At 41.5% G+C, this 22,300-nt stretch overlaps 1 protein-coding gene across 1 annotated transcript; it reads right to left on the reverse strand.

The window, feature by feature from the left end:
• Nucleotides 1-1,206: 1,206 nt before the first annotated feature.
• On the reverse strand, nt 1,207-22,279 carry LRRC42 (leucine rich repeat containing 42). Its single transcript, XM_061411878.1, has 8 exons — nt 22,097-22,279; nt 15,940-16,426; nt 9,025-9,156; nt 7,452-7,570; nt 5,770-5,858; nt 5,465-5,578; nt 3,152-3,236; nt 1,207-1,702 (listed from the first exon to the last, which is right to left on the reverse strand). The coding sequence occupies exons 2-8, from the start codon at nt 16,410-16,412 to the stop codon at nt 1,428-1,430; spliced, it is 1,287 nt and encodes a 428-aa protein (XP_061267862.1). The 5' UTR covers nt 16,413-16,426; nt 22,097-22,279; the 3' UTR covers nt 1,207-1,427.
• Nucleotides 22,280-22,300: the final 21 nt, after the last annotated feature.

The following is a 22,300-nucleotide window of genomic DNA, read 5'->3' on the forward strand; positions in this document are numbered from 1 at the left end:
AAAGCAAGTCATGTAAATTTTCTAGTAGCCACATTAGAAAACTTACCATTTTAACATTTAATCAACATGGAAAAATGGAGATTATTTTTCATTCATACTTTTAGGCTCTGATTCTGATATTCAGAATGCATTTTACAGCACACTTCAACTTGGACTAGCTGCAATTCAAGTGGTCAAAAGTCACACGTGAGTAGAGACCACTGTATCGGACAGTGAAGGTCTAGGGCCTTGTTACTCCAGGTGTAGCCCTTAGCATCATCTAGGAATCTGTTAGAAATGTTGACTGTCAAGTCTAACTCCAGATCTACTGAATGAGAATCTACAGTTTAAAAAGATCCCCAGGCAATTTGCATGTACAATAAAGCTTGAGAAATACTGGTTTAAGGAGTCATGCGTCTCAGGTTCTTAACCTGTCAAATGGAGGTGATAATCCTTACTTGCTAGGACTACTGTGAAGATTCTTGGTTTACTTAATAGACTTTTAATAATGAGATTGGCAAGGGGATCCAACCAGTCCATTGTAAAGGAGATCAGCCCTGGGATTTCTTTGGAAGGAATGATGCTAAAGCTGAAACTCCAGTACTTTGGCCACCTCATGAGAAGAGTTGACTCATTGGAGAAGACTCTGATGCTGGGAGGGATTGGGGGCAGGAGGAGAAGGGGACGACAGAGGATGAGATGGCTGGATGGCATCACCGACTCGATGGACATGAGTTTGAGTGAACTCCGGGAGTTGGTGATGGACAGGGAGGCCTGGCGTGCTGCGATTCATGGGGTCGCACGACTGAGCGACTGAACTGAACTGAATAGTTGAGGTTTTAATGAATGGTTACTCTTATTAAAGAAGGCAATGTAATAGAATTGACCTTAGAGCTGGACAGGATGGAATATAAATTTGGGTTCTTTCAAGCTCTGGACCTTCCACAACTCATTTAACTTGAGGCTGAGTTTTCGTAACTATCTAAATTAGGGTTAATGCCTACCTTCAACAACTTACTGTTGTTGTCAGGTTGGGGCATGGCACATGGGAGGCATTCAGTAGTGGCTGCCATTCATATACACGTTTATACGTACATCCTACCGGCTGGGCCAAACTAGAGTAGCAACAAATGACACTAAGCTGCCTTAGTTCCCATGGCCTTCCATCCCAAACCAAAGTGTTACTTCTTGTGGCTCCAGTGTATATTTCACAAGGAGACCCTAAGGACAGCAAAAATGTTTATTTGAAAAAATTACTATGTATTGAAAATATACATTAGAAATTATTACAGACTTCCATAGCATTCCCCTCCCCCACCACAAAAGTAGAAATAATCGCTTGCTATGCTAATGCCATAGGTAAATTCAAACAAAAAGGAAAACATTATCAGCCCCCCTCCCTCATACATTAGCACTGGAAGGGGAGGTGGTCAACTTATATTTGCCAATCAATACGAATTTAGCAAGTCCCAGTCTTCAACAGCAAGACACACATATTTCTGCTTTGAAGTCTGTGAAGAGCTGCTCTGTTCCTTCTCTGGCTCCTCGAAAGCTCTCTTCTTGCTCTTCTTTGACTCCTGGCTTGACAGGGCTTCGTGTTTCAACAGTGGCCCATGGCAGTCTGCGGCCTTCTCTTTATAGAACTGGAGCTTCTCAGAAGAGTTCATGTGGGCCTCTGTCAGGGGATACTTCCCTGGGGCTTCTGTTCGAGCCCGCTTCCCATCTGTAAGGATGACAGAGGGAAGGGTGATGAGCTTACTATGCCAGCTGCCAATGCCTGCCCAAGCCCAGAAAAATGATCCAACGGAAGTGACAAGAGGCCCAAACAGGGTGAGTCTGGATTCATTTTCCCCGCTTTTGTGTGCCTTATAAAGTAATTTACAGCATATGCACCAGCACCGGTTGAGGGTATGTACTCAGAGAGATCACAGATTTACAGTCAAATCTCAGATCTGCCACTTCTTGGATAAATGACCTTGGGTAAGCTACTTGTCTAAGATTCAGTTTTCTCAGATAGGGATATAAAACCTACTTCATAAGGGTGACGTGAAGATATAAGAAGTAATATATGGTGCTTAGGACAATGCTTGGCACAACAGTGAAAGCTCAAAAAATGTCAGCTATTACTACTCAGAATCTGGACTTGACTCTGTCTTCTAAGACAGCCAAGTTTGCAGCAAAACTCTAGCAAATGATACAACTTTATTCTCTATCTTTTGGTATAGAATAAATGTTTTTTTATTTTTCTACTTTTATTTTCCCTTCACTTTAATTTTATCCTTTAACTCCTTTCAGAAAAAATTATGGTAAAATACACATAACATAAATTTAGCATGCTAATCATCTTTGAGTGTATAGTTCTGTGGCATGAAGTACATCCACATTGCTCTGTAAACATCACCACCATCCATCTGCAGAACTTTTTCAGCTTGGCCAAACTGAAACTTGGTACGGTAACTCCCCACCACCCGTCACCTCAGTCCCAACAACCATCATTCCACTTCCTGTCACTATGAACTTGACTATTCTAGGGACGTTGTAAGACTCACACATCTGTCCTTTTTTTTTTTTTGGCCACAGCACGCAGCATGTGGGATCTTAGCTCCCTGACCAGGGATCGAATTGTGCTGGCTGCACTAGAAGCGCAGATTTTTAACCACTGGACACCAGGGAAGTCCTAACATCTGTCTTCTGTGACTGGTGTATTTTACTTAGCAAGATGTCTCTATAAATTTCACCCATGTTATAGCAAGTGTTACAATTTCCTTCCTCCTTAAGGCTAAATGATATTCCATTGTATGTAAATACTACATTTTGTTTATCCATTCATCTGTCGATGGACACTTGGGTTGCTTCTACTTTTGGCTATACTTTAATTCCTTTTTAATGTTCTGTTTTCTATTTTTGTATCACTGCAAATCTTTTCTGGAACAAGACGGGATATATATAAACACATATGTACGTATATACATACGCTTAATAAGTTATTTTCCTGGTGCTGGTGCTCAAAGCTAAGTATGAACTTACACTATAAGCCATGTTGACAGAGTATAAATCTTGGTGATCTAATTAAGTCAATATGATCATAATTAATCTTCCCACTGAGTGAAGATGAACTAAGTGCCCAAATAATCTAAGGGCGAAACACTCCAAAGGAAAGGGAATTTCTCACAGAAGTGCTGAGCTGCTGTTCGAGACTCCAAGGTTTCTTGCGGCTTCATAGCTTCCAGAGTCACACGCTCCCACTGCAGAACAATCTAATAAAATGTATTTGGAAAGATGTGAAGCCAAACAAAATCTCGAGTTTTTAATCTCAAGCTTTCCTTGTTCCCAAGTCCTCTCTTTCCATAATACAACCCCCCTGTGGTAACCTTACTTCAGACTATGATGAGTCTCTATTCCAATCTACAAATAAACTGCATGTACTTTACTAAAATTTGAAACCTTAGTCATAATACTTTTCACACATTCCTAGGCCCATTTTCACACCTTAGACTATACCAACTGTAATTCAAACTCTTGTACGTGTGTAAAATAACCACATTTCCATACTTTCTCAGGATACTTCATGATCAGTTTCCATTTTTTAAAACTGCTACAAATGTATTAATATATTTATTATAAGTTACTACAAATTCTTTTGAAAAATCTGGCTTAGTAGAAACTACACATAAATAAAGAAAAGACAACAATTATTAGTATTTCACATATACCATAAGTAACAAGAACTTTAAATTCCACACTCTCATTATGGTATGTAATGAAATAATCATAAAGACAGACAAACATTTGCAAGACATAGAAGCAGCACAACACACAGTTTAAGAAATCAGTTCCAGAGTTAGCTCTGCCTTTACTAGCCAGGGGACCCTTGGCAAGTGATTTAACGGAGAAATTCTGAGACAGACATGGGGATGTAAAGGGACTCCTGTTAGATGGCCTCATTTTTCTGTGTCACCTGCTGAGAATGAGGCAGGAGAATGGAGTCAGCCTGTAACAGTTTCAATAAGAGAGCAATGGAAGATAGATAAAGCACCGCTGCCACGTCCTAGGGGCCTAGCTGGGGCTGCATGGGGCGAGGCTGTGTGCAGCCTCAACTTACTTTCAGTCCAAGCTGCTAGTTATTTTACTTCATCCTTAGCTTTGCAAGAGAGGTCCTGGTTTCTCCATTTTAGAGATGAATAAACAGAGCCCAAAACTGCCTTAAGTTGTATACCTACTGGGTTGCTGAGCCAGGACCCCAAACTCAGGCCTCTGACTCTCCAGCCTATGCTCTTTCCACCATGTCACCTGCTACCATAACCAAACCACTCCGAGCCCGTACATGACCATCCCATACCTGCCCCAAGTCCACTGGATGTATCCAGGACTCTTTCAGCGCTACAAACTTAGTCTGACAACGGATGCATGTAATGATTTCAGCATGCATTTACTGGACAAACTTCAAAGTACTTCTGAAACACTGACTCACCAGCACGCCTTCATGCTTACCTATAAGGAAGTGATGCTATCATGAGGTGGCTGGATAGGTCCACCACCATGCATTAGAGAGCGCAGCCAAGGAAGGATCCAGAACAAAAAGCTCAGTGGGTCCTCCAGGCCTCCTCCAATCAACACTGGTTTAAAGTATCTGAAGGCAACAGGCACCAACCACAGGCAAGCTGGCATCTACTGGTGCTCTACTACTTGGTTACCTTCTGAGTGCCTACTTTAGTCTGTACTTTACCAACTTGAGGAAGACCATCAAGAAGGTAAGACAGCATCAAACCAAAGTTCAGCGAAGAAGCTGATAATGGGAGGGCACAGTCTGCTCAAACTAGCATGGTCTGATCTGAAAACATGGCCTCAGTACGTGCCACCAGCGTTTCCACCCGTACACGAAGGGTATCGGCTTCAATAAGTTGGACTAAGTGAATTTCCCTGAATGGGTCATCCAAGACCTCTACCTTCCCAGAAACAATAGCTCTCTGTACATAAAATACAATTTTTAAACCTAAGAAAGAAAGAGAATGGGAGCACTAAGGATTAAAAAAAAAAAGACATTTCCTTACTAAGGAGAGTTAAGAAATTTGCCCCCTAAATGGGAAAGAGTTAGACTTGAATTTTAATCAGTGTAACTGTTCTCTTTTTCTGGTACACACATAGCTAAGAGACTCTCTCCTGGAATTAGATCATACTGTTTTTTTTTTTGCATAGCAAGCAAGAATTCATTTATTTTCTGAGTCACTTATAAGAAGGCATTTTCTTCTAGGTCCAATAAGGATGAAGCACAGTCTAGCGACCAGAGCATGAGATGTAAGGACTAGCATCTAACAACTTTTCTCAAGTAACTGGGTTAGTTACAAGTCATCAGTGTCTCAAGTTTGACTGAAGATGACAGTTCAGCCGAAGAATACCAAGAGGATTAGCATCTGTTCGAGTGTTGAATAAGACACTTGGAATTTATGAAGCCATATTAACTGTAGAAGAGAAAAATCTGCCTTACCTGATCAGCCCAGCCCTCTGTCTTGCAGTTACTGTGATCAAATTCCTTCAAAGGCACTTTGGAGTGAACGAGGCCGATGTGGGTCTGAAGCTTGTGTTTGACAGCTTTGATGTCCTAGTGAGGGAAGAAAGAAACGGTCAGCACAATCAACGCAATGGTCAGCACACACATGGGCAACACCGAACTTGTTCTCAGTAGGAAATAAACTCTATCATAGATACCAGCCCTTTCTGAATGTCGATTAGCAGAAGCAAAATACCAAACTGTATGTTTGTGAAAGTAAGAGAAGGGAACAGAAATCCTACCTTGAGTCCAGTCCCAGAGATATCTAAGCAGTTGAGTTTTCTAAAAGAAAAGAGGTATCCAATTCCTGCATCTGTTATCTCAGGGTTACCTAGATGTCAAAAACATAGGTGGTATTCTGTTACAGTTATAAGTATTGTTAAAATGCCAATAATAAGCTCAAGAAAAAAGGCCAAACAATGATAAAATATAAAATATTGAGAGAACAAACTTTTCAGAGTAAATTAAATATGGGAATCTATCTTTCCTATGAAGAGTCACACGAGATGATCCTTAAGATCTTTTATAGCTCTAAACTTCTAGGAGTTGGGGTTTAGCAGAGAAATTAGTGAACCAGATAGCTACTCCAAAGGGTTTAATTTGGAACCACATAAAAACAGCATATTCAAAACATGTATATTAAACATGTATATACACAGGTATATTAGACTTTGTTCATAGCCACTTCACCTCCAAAGTAAAAGATTTTAATAAGATTTTCAAGAATACTTAGACACAAAGACTATCACTGTCTTATTAACCTGCATTAAAAAAATATATTTTTGGCTGTGCTGGGTCTTTGTTTTTGTGCTGGGTAGCACGGGTTTTTCTCCAGTTGTGGCGAGGTGGGGCTACTCTCTAGTCACAGTGTGCTGGCTGCCCGATGCGCTGGCTTCTCTTGCTGTGGAGCACAGGTTCTGGGGCATGCAGGCTTCAGCAACTGTGGTACACGGACTCAGTAGCTGTAGCCACTGGGCTCCAGAGCACAGGCTCAATAACTGCGGCACATGGGCTTAGATGCTCAGCGGTACCTGAGATCTCACAAACCCGTATCTCCTGCATTGGCAGGTGGATTCTTTACCACTGAGCCACCAGGGAAGCCCTGCATTTTTAAAAAACAATCCTTTCTTACACTGAATCTTCTCATATCAGAGAGAAGTGCATTTACCACTGGGTCCTCAAGAGCATGAGCACAGTGCTGGCACATTGCAGACACTCAAAAAAAAAATCTGCTAAATGAATATACTTCCCGGGGAGGAAGGGAGGGCGTTATTGTCTTCATCTTACAGAAGCCAAAACCAAGGCTCAGAGAGTTTAAATAACTCGCCCAAGGGCACACAGTAGCGGAGCAAGGAGTGTCCTCTGACCTCAAACACCTGCTTTCGCTACTCTTTTTTTTTTTTTTTCCGCTACTCTTTTGACACTAACCATCCTGCCACATATTCAATACATGCTCAGTTAAATCATAACTCATCTTATAATCTTTCCACTACTGGAGTCAGTATCTGGTTCATCTTGAGTAAGCATCAAAATTGTGAATTTATCCAGATCTTTACCAAGAAATTATTGATAAAAATGACGTAGCTGACAGACACTATCAATCAGCAACTCAAAAATAAGTAAAAATGAGTCACATGTCCTCTGCGCTGTGAATATACAGTGAATATGACCTCTCTGCAGAGAATAAGCAGCATGAGTGAATCCTTAAGGGTTTTTACTGCCCTACAGAGTGGAACCATGGCAGGAAAGGTATCTGGCTAGGAGATAACCGTCTCCGGCTTTAGTCCTGCTCTGCCACTAACTTGCTAGGGCACCTAAGAATCACCCCTCAATTTTATCAGCTCTCAGACAAAGGGGAAGAACTAGTTGATTTCTAAGTCCATTCTTCCAATATTAATCATCTATAACTTCTAACAGAACTTACAAGATAAGTCTAATAACGACAGATTTTCAAGGCCTCTCTTCATCACTCGAACTGGTGCCGTCATTTTCCGCACCCCGGCATCAGATAAACAATTATCCTTCAGGCGGAGTTGAGTTACACTAGGAAACAAAGTCCATGAGTAAATTACTTAAAGAGCGTTTGAGAAAACCTAGTTATGAGAACATTTTCATAAATTTCATTAAAAAATGTATCTTCTAACCCTTGCTATTTCACACTTAATGCATTTAACAGAATTAAAGATCCTTTGATGCTGTTTCAGTTACTGTGTGAGGGTTGAGACCAAAGAAGCATGTAGTACTAGCCTCAGATGGTAGAGGGCACCATGGTGGAATGAGGTAAGCAGGGACTTCATTAGGATAAATACACTTGTTTCACACAAAAACTGCATTCTTGACAAATGTGTCAAAAACATTCTAAGTGTTGGGACAGTCTGCTAAAGAACTCCTATGAGAATCCTCCATATAAAGCACAATTCTTTCATTCTAATATTTTATAAATCCAATTTTCAGAATGGATTTATAAGGTATAGCCATCAGATCAGATCAGATCAGATCAGTCGCTCAGTCGTGTCCGACTCTGCGACCCCATGAATTGCAGCACGCCAGGCCTCCCTGTCCATCACCAACTCCTGGAGTTCACTCCAACTCACGTCCATCGAGTCAGTGATGCCATCCAGCCATCTCATCCTCTGTTGTCCCCTTCTCCTCTTGCACCCAATCCCTCCCAGCATCAGAGTCTTTTCCAATGAGTCAACTCTTTGCATGAAGTGGCCAAAGTACTGGAGTTTCAGCTTTAGCATCATTCCTTCCAAAGAAATCCCAGGGCTGATCTTCAGAATGGACTGGTTGGATAGCCATAAGGCGATCCATTCAGCTAACCTGTAACTGGTATTTTAATGTGCTCCACTGTCCCACATGCAAGAAATCGGAACTTTTATCAACCTCACATAAAAATACCTTTCTACAGGGCAGTATGTCGGTGTCACTTCCTAGGCAGGCCTGAGGGAAAAGACTAGACTCAAGTTTGTAGTGCTTTTGTCCTTCTGGGTATTTATGAAACCATAAAGGAATCCATCTGGCCTTCTCTTTGCAAGCCAGACTGAGATCAGTCGGACTATTTATGAAGGGTGTGAACTGGGTGATTTCTTTAAATTATGGTTCTTAAAAATAATTTCTATGGTTGTCTTTTACTAGTTCACTTTTTAAATGATTTACAGCTCAATGACAGTTAAAATAGAAAATGATAATGACTGCAAAAATTATATAACTTCTCATCTCTTGCTAGAATGAATCAGGGCAAAATCATTTTTCAACCCAGGTAGTGTCAAGTACTGCATGTCAAAATAAATTTTATTTAGATAAAAGAACCTACTGACTTACTTTCCTTACCTGTCCAATCAACATTGCTTGTATCAAGTAAATGGAGACTGAAAATATTTTAGAAAAAAAAGTTAGCAAACAAACACAGGACTGGGAAGTAATTAACATCCTTCCCACTGGATCACCCTTTAAAAAACAAAACAATTCATTTACAAATGGTGGTAGGTCAATACCTAGACAGGGCCTCATTGGTGAGATGTTCTAGAAGTTCATGCTCATCTCCAAGCTTGCAACAGGAAAGATCCAGACAGGTCAGCTCCCGGAAAGACTTAATCTCCTCGAGTTTTTCTGAAATCACCAGGTATCTGTAGGGCATGGACAGCAATCAACAGCTTTTCTTTTCCTTCTTTTAAACCATCACCAAATGAGGCTTTGTAATACATCAACATTCCATCAGGACAAGATACAACGTAATAAGCAGACTTTACTGATAACTATGTAGGCACAGGTTATAAAAACTTTAAATTTTAAATATATAAAAACATACAAGCAAAGGCAAGACACAAGAGAAAATATCTGCTTTGTTAGAAGTCAGACCTTGGGGTCAGTGTTGGGAGTTTTTCAGAGAATTTCCAAACTTCAGGATACTCATAATTTTTAATCACTCATTCTTTTAAGGTTGCTTTTTACTTAATGCTAAATATCTAGTGCTTTGAAAACTGGAACAGGCCAAGAATTCTGGATTCTAACCTGTACATGCCCAACAACATACCACATCAAAGATTTATTTGTCACATCAGGTTTTATCTTTCCTACTTGTTTGAGTAGTTGCCCACTCCCCGGTGCCACAGTTAGCCTGCTAACTTTATTCCAAAGTTATGTGCAGCATGACTACGACAAGGACTCATTCCAAACTAGACGGTTATTAAGACAAACCTGTGAGCACGGACACTTTAATTACACTGGGCACGAGGCCAGACTGCTATCATGGAGTATCAGAAGGCCTCTGGAGAGGAAGAGATTAAAAAGACACTGCTGTGGTCTCCACCCTGCTTTCTAGTTGTCCATCTATTTCATATGAGGTCAGCAAGAAAAAATGAAAAGGGATTAGAAGTGACAGGAAACAGGAGAGGAGCCTAAAAAAAAAACAGGGAAAGGGAAACGCCTGTGGCAAGAGCATGCCTTTCTCATCCATTTTCCTCATAGATGTCTAGAAGTTTTCATAGTGAGATGGTTCACTAGGATCAGTGGGCTTATATTTAAAAGTGTTCACATTTCTCTTCTGTCACCAGGATCATAATTATCAAAAAGAGCACTGAATAATCCAAGGACAAGAAGGGTGTCAGATCTATTTTCTGCCTACTTCCAATCAGAATAAGATACATTGAAGCTCATCACTGGCCTGACTGCTGGGTACAGATGGCCTGGGGCATTGATACCCCCTCTAAGCTGCCTGGTGACCAAGCTCAGCTGGGTACACAAATGAGCCTTATTTACTCAGACATATTTTAATTACACTGTAAATAAAGCTCCTGTTTTCCATCTTCCAATCATAGAGTTGAAGTGGGTTAATGGGGATTTGGGGGATTAATGGCAATTAGAGAAAGGAAAACACACATCCTTTGGTCAATTAACTAAAAGATTTTTAGGAACTGTGAGACATGGGTTCTCTGGGAAGGCACAATGATGTATAACATGATTCACAAACATTACAAAAATCAAGACGAAGAAACGAAACGTGCAAAGCCACAGACACTAGATGCTTATCTAGGACACAAATGAAGTTCTAGGGTCTTGCTGAAAATTAATCTTCCAACTTTCCCTTCAAAAAGTTCTGAAGAATATAATGGAGAAGCAACAGAACGAACACATTTTAGTGTCAGACCTGAGTTTGGATTTCAGCAAGGCTAATGTCAGACTTTATTTTTGGGGGCTTCAAAATCACTGCAGATGGTGACTGCAGCCATGAAATTAAAAGACGCTTACTCCTTGGAAGGAAAGTTATGACCAACCTAGATAGCATATTCAAAAGCAGAGACATTACTTTGTCGACAAAGGTTCGTCTAGTCAAGGCTATGGTTTTTCCATCCATACGTCACATCCAGTCATGTATGGATGTGAGAGTTGGACTGTGAAGAAAGCTGAGCACCGAAGAATTGATGCTTTTGAGCTGTGGTGTTGGAGAAGACTCTTGAGAGTCCCTTGGACTGCAAGGAGATCCAACCAGTCCATTCTGAAGGAGATCAGCCCTGGGATTTCTTTGGAAGGAATGATGCTAAAGCTGAAACTCCAGTACTTTGGCCACCTCATGCGAAGAGTTGACTCAATGGAAAAGACTCTGATGCTGGGAGGGATTGGGGGCAGGAGGAGAAGGGGACGGCAGAGGATGAGATGGGTGGATGGCATCACTGACTCGATGGACGTGAGTCTGAGTGAACTCCGGGAGTTGGTGATGGACAGGGAGGCCTGGCGTGCTGCGATTCATGGGGTTGCAAGGAGTCGGACGTGACTGAACTGAACTGAATTACTTGTATGATTATAAGAAAGTTATTTAACCTCTGCAAGTCTCAATTTCTCCAGCTAGAAAATGGAGCTGATGATTATTTTAAGGATTATTAAGAAAATTAGAAAAAAAAAGTTTCAAAAGTAAACAGCATCTTATAGGCCCTCATTAAATGGTATGTGTGCTTGTACTAAGTCATGTACGACTCTGTGAGGCTATGCACTGTAGCCTGCCAGGTTTTTCTGTCCAGGGGATTTCCCAAGCAATAATGCTGGAGTGGGTTGCCATTTCCCCCTCCAGGGGGTCTTCCCTACCTGGGTCGAGCCGGAGTTGCCAGCACCTCCTGCATTGGCAGGCACATTCTTTATCACCGAGGCACCTGGGAGGCCCCATTAAATGGTAATAGCTATTACTTCAGTCACAAAGGGTGATATTTTAAGGAAAACATACTTGCCTCCTGTGACCGTCAATGGGATTAAAAATCAGAGGGAAGAGACGGTTTTACAGGTTGAAACATATAGACAGTTTTCTCCTTTTGGCAGGCAGCTTTGTGACCCAACCCCAAACAGCAAGTGCCTGCACTAAACCAATTACCTTATTTTTCAATTCTGGTAAAACCTTTGTTGCTGCAGCTTCAGCTGGGAATTGCAAATGCAAACCCAAATCTCCTGCCCTCTTCCTATTTCCCTTCAGGGATTCAAAAGGAGAAGGCAAGTTTTCAATCACAACTGAAAATCCTACCCCTATATTTGGATAAGACAGCACTGTCTGATTACTTATTTGGAATTGTTGCAATAAAATGAGTCAAGAGATTGTTAAAAATGTTTCTTATATTTTTCTGATTATAAGGAAAACATTCCTTGGAAAAAAACTAAAATCTAGAAAATTATAAGGAAAATTAAAACCAATTTCAATTCCATTATCTAAATTACATTTCAGTGGGCTTCCCTCTTTTCCCCGCTATATATGCAATGCATATAAAATTTTCTGTTTTTTCACAAACAAAATTGGGATCATATATGTAATTTTAATTATTCTTTTTCATTTGTTATATAATGAACAATTTACCACATCATTTTAAATGATCTTTGGATATTATCTTAACAGTTACACGATTACTTAGTTTCCTCTTGTTGGATATTCAGCTTCCAGGTTTACATTATTACAACTAGTACTACATTGAACACCCTTACGTAAAGTATTTGTTCTCATATTTGATGATCACATTAGAAATTAGAACAGACTCTTGATACAATGATACAGATGATTTTAAACAAATGATACAGATATTTTTAAGGCTTTTGCTACATACTGCCAAGTTGCTTTCCAGAAATGCTACATTATGTGCTCATTAAATGTGAATGAAAGTGCTATTCTCATCCAATTTGACCAGTGGAACAGTATGCAGACATCACATGGGATAAAAAGCATTTTCCCCATTGTAGGGATTACCTAAGCTATAATGGTAAATGGAGGAAAAAGCAGAATACAAGTTATAGAGTATATTAACAAATGTACAAAGATACATTATTTGAAATGATTACCATGAAGGATCTCCAGTATTCTTGCCTGGGAAATTCCAGAGAGAGAGGAGCCTGGCAAGCTACAGTCCCATGGGACTGCAAAGAGTCTGACATGACTTAGCAACTAAACCACCATCACCATGAATGATGGAACTATAAACTTTATTAAACAGTTTTATGTTTCTCAAATAGTATGTATTTGCCTTTATAAAATAATTTTAAAACAATATTTATATCATAACTATTTTTCATTGTTCTAATTTTTCCACAATGAACATAAATAACTTGGAATAAAAAATGAAGGAGTAAAATGTACTTTTTCCCTTCTTTTTATCATATGCCTCTTGGTTCATTCAGTTCAGTTCCTTAGTCATGTCCGACTCTTTGCGACCCCATGAACCGCAGCACACCAGGCCTCCCTGTCCATCACCAACTCCCGGAGTTCACCAAAACTCATGTCCATTGAGTCAGTGATGCCATCCAACCATCTCATTCTCTGTCGTCCCCTTCTCCTGCTGCCCTCAATCTTTCTCAGCATCAGGTGGCCAAAGTACTGGAGTCTCAGCTTCAACATCAGTCCTTCCAATGAATATTTAGGGCTGATCTCCTTTAGGATGGACTGGTTGGATCTCTTTGCAGTCCAAGGGACTCTCAAGAGTCTTCTCCAACACCACAGCTCAAAAGCATCAATTCTTCGGTGCTCAGCTTTCTTCACAGTCCAACTCTCACATCCATACATGACCACTGGAAAAACCATAGCCTTGACTAGACGGACCTTTGGACAAAGCAATGTCTCTGCTTTTTAATACACTGTCTAGGTTGGTCATAACTTTCCTTCCAAGGAGTAAACGTCTTTTAATTTCATGGCTGCAATCACCATCTGCAGTGATTTTGGAGCCCAAAAAATAAAGTCTGACACTGTTTCCCCATCTAATTGCCATGAAGTGATGGGACCAGATGCCTTGATCTTGGTTTTCTGAGTGTTGAGCTTTAAGCCAACTTTTTCACTCTCCTCTTTCACTTTCATCAAGAGGCTCTTTAGTTCTTCTTCACTTTCTACCATAAGGGTGGTGTCATCTGCATATCTGAGGTTATTGATATTTCTCCCGGCAATCTTGATTCCAGCTTGTGCTTCTTCCAGCCCGGCGTTTCTCATGATGTACTCTGCATATAAGTTAAATAAGCAGGGGGACAATACACAGCCTTGAAGTACTCCTTTTCCTATTTGGAACCAGTCTGTTGTTCCATGTCCAGTTCTAACTGTTGCTTCCTGACCTGCATACAAATTTCTCAAGAGGCAGGTCAGCTGGTCTTGTATTGGCATCTCTTTCAGAATTTTCCAGTTTATTGTGGTCCACAGTTGAAGGCTTTGGCATAGTTAATAAAGCAGAAATAGATGTTTTTCTGGAACTCTCTTGCTTTTTTGATGATCCAGTGATGTTGGCAATTTGATCTCTGGTTCCTCTGCCTTTTCTAAATCCAGCTTGAACATCTGGAAGTTCATGGTTCATGTATTGCTGAAGCCTGGCTTGGAGAATTTTGAGCATTACTTTACTAGCGTGTGAGATGAGTGCAATTGTGTGGTAGTGTGAGCATTCTTTGGCATTGCCTTTCTTTGGGACTGGAATGAAAACTGACCTTTTCCAGTCCTGTGGCCACTGCTGAGTTTTCCAAATTTGCTGACATATTGAGTGCAGCACTTTCACAGCATCATCTTTCAGGATTTGAAATAGCTCAACTGGATTCCATCACTTCCAGTAGCTTTGTTTGTAGTGATGCTTCCTAAGGCCCACTTGACTTCGCATTCCAGGATGTCTGGCTCTAGGTGAGTGATCACATCATCGTGATTATCTGGGTCGTGAAGATCTTTTTTGTACAGTTCTTCTGTGTATTCTTGCCACCTCTTCTTAATATCTTCTGCTTCTGTTAGGTCTGTACCATTTCTGTCCTTTATTGAGCTCATCTTTGCATGAAATGTTCACTTGATTTCTCTAATTCTCTTGAAGAGATCTCTAGTCTTTCCCATTCTATTGTTTCCTCTATTTCTTTGCACTGATCGCTTTTGGTTAGCCTTGTTTTAATGGTCATATTGATTGTGCATCTTAAAAGTAAGCTGCCTTTCACATTTTGAATGACAAAAATTCACATAATGGTATACTATACGGCTATTTTAAAAATCTACACAGATTTTTGGCAAATAATTTTGAAAATATGTGAAAGAGCAAAGTGCTTAATAGTGTGAGCACTATGCTGCATTTGTATAACGAAGAGGAGAGCTATATATGCATGGGTATGTACAGAGTATTTCTGGAATTATGTAAAGAAAACTGGTAACAGTAGTTGCCTCTGGGAAAGAGCAAAGGAGAGAGATGGAAGGAAGGCTTATGTTTCACTTTACACCCTTTTGTGTTTGTGTTTAAGTCCTTTTCTGTGTAATTTTTTTCAAGGTTTTCTTTTTAATTAGTAGATGCCTTGAAAGTTATTTTACATGATAGTGGTATAAGAAATTTCAATAAGTCAATAAAAGTGTATGAGCAAAGGCAATCATAAGAGAAAACACATGCTCTGTTAGAAAATAGATGGTGGTTCTCGCGTTGGGACCTTATTGAAAATTTCTAAACTTTAAGATACTTGAAATTTTAGTCACCTCTTCTTCGAAAGCTGCTTTTTATCTAATGTTCAATATCTAATAGTCTGAAAACTGGAACGGAGAGGAGAATTCTGGGTACTAATCTTCACATCCCCGAGAGTATACCAAGAGATATCTGGCAGATCACATCTTGTCTTTCCTATTTTCTCCTACTAGAAAAGTTGGTAGATGAGTATTTTCTATCTAATGAAAGAGCTGTGGCAATCAACTAATCCTTATAAAGTGTTTTCAAAATAAATAAATTAAAAAACAAAAACACTAACAAAAACAAAATAAAGCTAAGTGCTATCTGGGAGGGTGAGGGAAGGGAGAAAGACAATGATTTTTCTCAAAATGGCCTACCACTTCATGTTTGAAAATTCTAAACTCAAGTGCTGTTTGATGGGGGGAGCCCCCAAGCCCACTAAGTCCCAGAACCTGACAGAATCAACACACCCAACAAAACGCTCACTATCATAATCAGAACACCCACCTGTTTCGCAAACACAAGGAGCAAAGCACCAGACTTCCATAGGCCTCAGTGAACTTCTGTAAAGCCCTCAGCCCCGCACCGGGCTCTGTGAATTTCTGTCTGGCTTCAGCAGCAGAGAACAGCTTTTCAGCAATCTGCTCAGGAAAGCCGATAAGGGAATCAATGTGGTCAACATTGTCAGAGATGAAGCCCAGGACAAGGCTGAAGAGGGATTTGGCAGAGTACCGAAGATTTCCCTCCCGGGTGTATGTGAAGATGAAATGATCAGTCTTCTCTTTCTGTGCAGTGTCATCTTCCCTGTTCATGCAAAGCTCCACAGAAAAGCCTTTGGGAAACAGTCTGAAAGGCCTTGGCTTCTGCAGGCTACTCCTAACATCATCCAAGGCCAGATTGACCATGTGCAGTTGCCCATTTTCTCGCACGTAGATGGGCCCTGAGTCCAGATGGTTTTCTGAGTTGAGGTAGTACGACATTGCCTTGGTTGTGACTATAAAAGCAAGGTACAAGGGAAGAAAACCCAATTAAAATGCCATTTGTAAAATGTAACTTCACCATGCTGTGCCCAGAGCTTTATGAGCCTACCAGGCAGGCCCTCTGGCTGCTCTGGTGAATCAAAGCTTACCAGTTGCCTGTGAACCCTGGCACTGGAGGCTGCATCTGTTACCTTGACCTGGAAAGCCCGTTCCTGCTCTTCCCTTTCTTGTCTGTCTGGTGAAGTCCTATTCATCTTTCAAAAACCAGCTCAAATCTCATTTCTAAAATTCACTCTAGGGTCTCCCTGTTGGTTCAGTGGTCAAGAAACCACCTGCTGATGCAGGGGGCATGGTTTCAATCCCTGGTCTAGAAGATTCCACATGCCTCAGGGCAACTCACCCATGTACTGCAACTACTGATCCCGCTTATCCTACAGTCCATGCTTCTCAAGGGAGAAGCCACCACAGTGAGAGGCCTGAGCACCACAATGAGAGAGCAGCCCTGGCTCGCCACAACTAGAGTAAAGTTCACTGAGCAATGAAGACCCAGCACAGCCAAAACTAAATAAGTAAATAAATAAATAAAGTTCACTCTAAGAGAGTTATCATAGAAGTGGAAGACAGTCACTGGCAAGGAAAGTCATGGTAGCACAGCAGACAGTAGCAAAACAACTGAGAATAATCCCAGTGTCCAATCAGGGTGTTATTACAGAAATGTTACATGCACACCACGGAATGTTACACGTCCATCAAAATGATACAATTTTTATTGACTTGCAAGTTATAAATATTAATAGTAACATGTAGAATTTACTATTTGTATTTTAAAATATGTTTTCACACAGAACAAAGGCTAGAAACTAATAACTCCCTTCCTTGTTGCCCTGGCACCTTCCACACATTTATTACGCTTGGCTCGCATTTCTGCTAATTTATTTCTAGGCGTGTCCTGCTGATTTGAGCTCCTTGAGAGCAGAGATCATGTTTAATTCATTCACCCTAACACAGTGCTTTGGCATGTAGTAGTCCCTGAGCAGACAGTCATGGAACTAAAGTTTACTCTTTTACAAAACTTTACACAGAACACAAGGAACACATTTTTTTTTTTTTTTGTATCCACAAAGACCTCCATCACAAGAGCTAACTAAAATCTATTAAGCTGAGATGCTAGATCCAAGGGCTAGAATAGTTAGCTCTCATTCCTTAATTTCTTCAGTTCACTGGCACTGCTGAGGTAAGGCAAAATATCAAAAACAGCAGGATATTTATGCAATCATGTAGATGACATTTTATGCCCAAGTACTAATTGGAATAAATATTTGCTTTCCTGAGGAATGGTGAGATTTCAAAGTATTTGAGAAATTGCCATGCTAAATAAAATGAAGTATGATTATCACTGTTACAATTTTTAGGTAAAATTTAATATAATACAGGTCAAATAGCTGCTATTATCCCTAAAAGACAGATTGACTTTTAGAGTGAACCAACCCAGCTTTGTCTGCATTAATGCAGGGCTAGAATGTAGCTCTGAATTCACCCACTTAAAAGTGTCAATCAATCAAGTCAGTGATCAAAAATGCTGACGCTGGGAAGATAAACAGTGATCCTGTTGCAGGCATCAGTATGATCCATGTTTCTCCAGAGGATAATTATGTGTGTAAAAGTACACCAGAAAAGAGGGCCCTGCCACGCCACGCCCAAGAGCTCATTCTTTCCTGCTCATCTTATGCTTTATTCTCTGGCCAAGCCATACTACCCAGGTTAAGTTGGCTGTGTTCTCTCGTCCCAGTGGCCTTTGCATATCCTGCTCCCTTTGGCTGGAACATCCTTCTCAGCTGCCCTGACCTAGTTGATTCCTAGTTCTCACTAACAGCTAGCTCAACCTCACCCCTCTCCTGGGAAGACTTCCTAGCCCCTGCACTAGTGCACATGTCTCTGTTTTCCAGAGCACCAAGGTCTGTCTCTTTGTATATAGCACTTAGCACTGTGTACTGTCTGTTCACTTGTTAATATTTCCAAAGTTGTGAGCTCTTTGAGGGCAAGGCACTTGTTGGATTCATCTCTCTTTTTTCAGGCCAACACAATGCCTAGCTTGAGTAAGCCCTCAGTAGATATTTGCTGAACCAAACGAGAGGAAGAGACCTCAGAAGAACAGACTTAGGGCTCTGAGCTGCAGGGCCTGCTGATACTGTTGCTAGGAGCCAGCTCCTCTTCCAGGCAACAGCTGCAGGCTCCTCCCCCAACTTGCCAGACCCTTTTGCAGGTGATAGAAGCAAAGAGCATGATGGGAGTATATTGTTACTGGTACTACCAGGGAGGGGGGAAAAAAAGAATCTAAAAAACAGAAGAAAAAAAAAAATCCTGTCACAGTGCCAACTCTCATAACCCATATTCTTGCCAGTATTCAGTGCCTCTGCTAAGGTGATAATTTTACTTATTCTAAGCTTTTCTTCTAGGGGTAAGCATGTAGTTCCTTCAATCTCAGAGAGTTTAATTCTGATGAGGAGACAAAGCAGATCCCCTTTGGTCTTCTCCTCTGGACTTGAACATTCATAGTCCTTCTCTACCTGTAGACCTGGAAGTAGATACCAGGCATAGCCCCACGTAAGAATGAACTGATTTTAAAAGTGGAAAGACAAATTCTATGGAAGTTAACACAAGGAATCAGCACACTATAAAACCCCTGGCAATGAAACAGGGTCTGCTCATATGTAGCAACCCTAGCCATCACTCCTAATAGTGCCGCCCATAGATTCTAGGGTAAAACAAACCGATGAATGGAGGACCACTTCCGGCGAAAATCAGAAAACTGATTCCATCCAGCAGAGGGCACAAGAAGTCGGGGACCAAAGTGAAGATGCTAACCCAGGCTGCCAAAAATCCCAGCAGCTTCTGCTTCCACGGATTTTTTTTTTTTTTTTTTTTTCTTTTTTGGACCTTAGTTCCCTGATCAGGGACTGAACCCAATGCGCCCCTGCATTGGGAGTGCAGAGTCTTAACCACTGGACTGTCAGGGAAGTCTCACATGAATCATTTTCAAAACAGACATAGTTCTGGCTATATTTTACCTTTACTTTTTTACTTAAATTACTCATGAAATGCTAGTTCTCTTTCTAAATGATGAAAAAATCAAATAATTCCTGAAGAGTAAAACCTACATCATTTGTCCAGAGATGCCAAGGGCTCTCTGTTCTTCAACTATGGTACCTAAGGAACGGACCATGATCAGGAAATTCCAGGGACCTTTGATTTTTACTACTAAATTTGTGCATCTTGCTCCCAACAAGGAGCAAGCTTCCTAAGAGTTTCTGAGGTACCATAAAATGATCTAAGAATTATATTAATGTTTAAGCCTTTCAAAGTTAAGAACTGTAAAGGCAAGAAAATTCCAAAGTTTCTGTAACTTGGCTCTGCTTGTTCCTGGCTATTATACAGAGTGGTCTATTATAAGGGACAGAGTCTATTATCAGGAGACAGAGCCTGTTCTGTATCATGGCAAAAATCCTACACGAACTGGAAAATTAAAGTAATTAGTATGTGAAAGAATAACAATGTTCAGTGAAGGTCTGTATTAGCTATATTTCATATTAGAGCAACAGAATAACAAGGTAGCCTCTGATAGTTTTCCAGCCTGTCTCTGGAGAGGTGGTTTTGTAACCCATAAAATCTCATAGAAAACTATTACAATAGTACATGTTCTAGTATTTGGTCACCACAAATGAGCCATGAACATGTCATTTCATCAAATGAATAAAACGTAGCCTTACTACATTAAAAATTCAGTTCTCTATTGCCTCTTCAAATAAGAGGCAAGATAAAATAAGTGATGACTAAACATGGCTTTTTAGAACTTGAAGCCAGTTCACCAAGCAAGAACCATGACTATCCAGTAGAGGGGACTGGAAAGATGGAGTCAGGGAAGCAGACTACAGGAGACAATTAAAATTGTGAGCTGAGCCTACAGTTATGCAATTTGAAAAGAAAAAGAAGAAAACACCTAATTTTAGTAGGTAAAGTAAGACAGCAATCTCTCAGTAATAATAAGCCATAGTAAGACTATGATGATAATAATAAGGGGTGTGATAGCTCCCACTGAGTTGCCAAGCACTGTTAGGTACTATATTAAATGCAGTTCTCAACAATCCTATGACGTAAGGTTCGCCATTTAATAAAGGGGCTCAGAGACTAAAGTAACTTACTTAAGAAACAGAACTAGTAAGTGGCAGGGCCAGAATTCAATCTCAAAGCTGTATCACTCCAAAAGCTCAAGCTCTTTTCACTGCATGATGCTGTCTCTCAAGAATAAAAATATGACATCAGCTTTAAGGATAAAAAAAAAAATGTTAAAAATTAATCTCACCCACCTGTTTGAGCCCTCTGGTATTCACTGACTCAAGCTGGGGAGGGGGGGTGAGAGAGGGCAGAGATAAAAAAAAAACAGTGGACATCTGAGAAAAGAGTTGGTGGGAACTGAGCCAGGACAATAGCTACACTGAGGCTTTCCCTCTTTCCTCTGCCAGGGCAGAAATTACCCATATCCACACACCAGGAAAACATCTGTCACTCCATGGCCTTCATCCCAAGGCTGCAGACACCCTCGGTTTACTTGAAAATGCAGTATTCTTAAGCAAATGTCTAACATAAAAACATGAACGGAAACTAGTTCCAAACCACCAATAACCAAGTAACAATCTTAGGTTTATTGTTCTGGATCACCACCATTATTCAATTCTCAATTCATTTCTTTTGTTTTATAACTTGCACTTGCCTACCTGCCTTCTCTCCCATACCTAGCTCCTTATTTGCCTCTTAGGAGAGGCCAATCTCTCCTACATCCTGACATCTGACAGTTTTTCTACCGGCCAACTGTAGAGCTTCTCACACAAAATCCAATCTCTGCACCAAAAATCCTAATCCTCTTCTTTCACCCACTCCCAACTCCCCTGCCCTCAACTCTCAAACCTCACGCCCTTCCAATCTTTCCATGATCCTTCTGAATGTGGCTCCCGGTGGCCCAGATCCAATCACACCTTCACCTGGCTCTCCCTCCTCCCACCGCACCATTCCACCCCCACCCTCCCTAACCCCCTGCACTCTTTCTCTGTCCTTTATCACGTAGTCTTCCCTTCCTCCCACTCTCTGAGATTCCCTCTCCTGGGACTCCAAACTCTCCATCTTTTCCCTCCTCTTCTGCCCTCAACCTTCAAAATCTCCTTCCTTCATGACTCAATGTCCAACTTCACAGTCCACAGCCCCAACTTTTCTCCCCTGCCCCCAAACCCCACCCTCTCTCTTATTCTAATCCTAGATCCTTTACTCCTAGCACTCCTCAAATCCCCTTCCCTCTCCCCCTCCCCTGTACTGCAATTCTCCATTTCTGTCTAAATTCCCATGCGTGACCCTCCCCAAGTGCACCCAAGCTAATCCTGCTCCCTCTTCCCACCCAGGCCCCGAACGAACCTCAATTCTCACCCGCCCCATACCCTAGCCCAGCATCAACTCCACCCATAAACCCATCTCTGACACCCCTAGATCCTCACCCTCACATCATTCACCCAACCACACCCCAGCCCCGACCCTCTCGGTCTTCCCCTCCCCTCTCCCACCCCTCCCTCAAACCCCACACCCGCCCCCACTCGCAGCCCCGAGATCCGTGAGCGGCCCAGCCCGCGGCCGCCACCTACCTGTGCCCCTGTCTGGGGCAGCCAGCGGCAGCTCCTCTGTGGCGGCTCCCTCCTCCTGCCGCGCGGCTGAGGCGGGGAAGCGGTTCCGCGCCCCCGGCACAAAGCTAGGGAAGGTGGGACACAGAGTGGGAGGGAGTAAGGAGGGGGCTGGGGGCGACCTGGCGCCGTGAGACCGCGGGGCCGGCGGGGGCGGGCGGGGGGGAA

Source organism: Bos javanicus, chromosome 3 (genome assembly GCF_032452875.1).
Source record: "Bos javanicus breed banteng chromosome 3, ARS-OSU_banteng_1.0, whole genome shotgun sequence".
Taxonomy (NCBI): Eukaryota; Metazoa; Chordata; class Mammalia; order Artiodactyla; family Bovidae; genus Bos; species Bos javanicus.

Coding starts and splice junctions, on each gene's coding strand:
- LRRC42 (XM_061411878.1), bottom strand. CDS start 16,412: ATGTCGTACTACCTCAACTCAGAAAACCATCTGGACTCAGGGCCCATC. Junction 5,579..5,769: donor TCTCTGGGACTGGACTCAAG/GTAGGATTTCTG, acceptor TTCCCTCACTAG/GACATCAAAGCTGTCAAACA. Junction 1,703..3,151: donor AACAGCAGCTCAGCACTTCT/GTGAGAAATTCC, acceptor TCATCCTTACAG/ATGGGAAGCGGGCTCGAACA.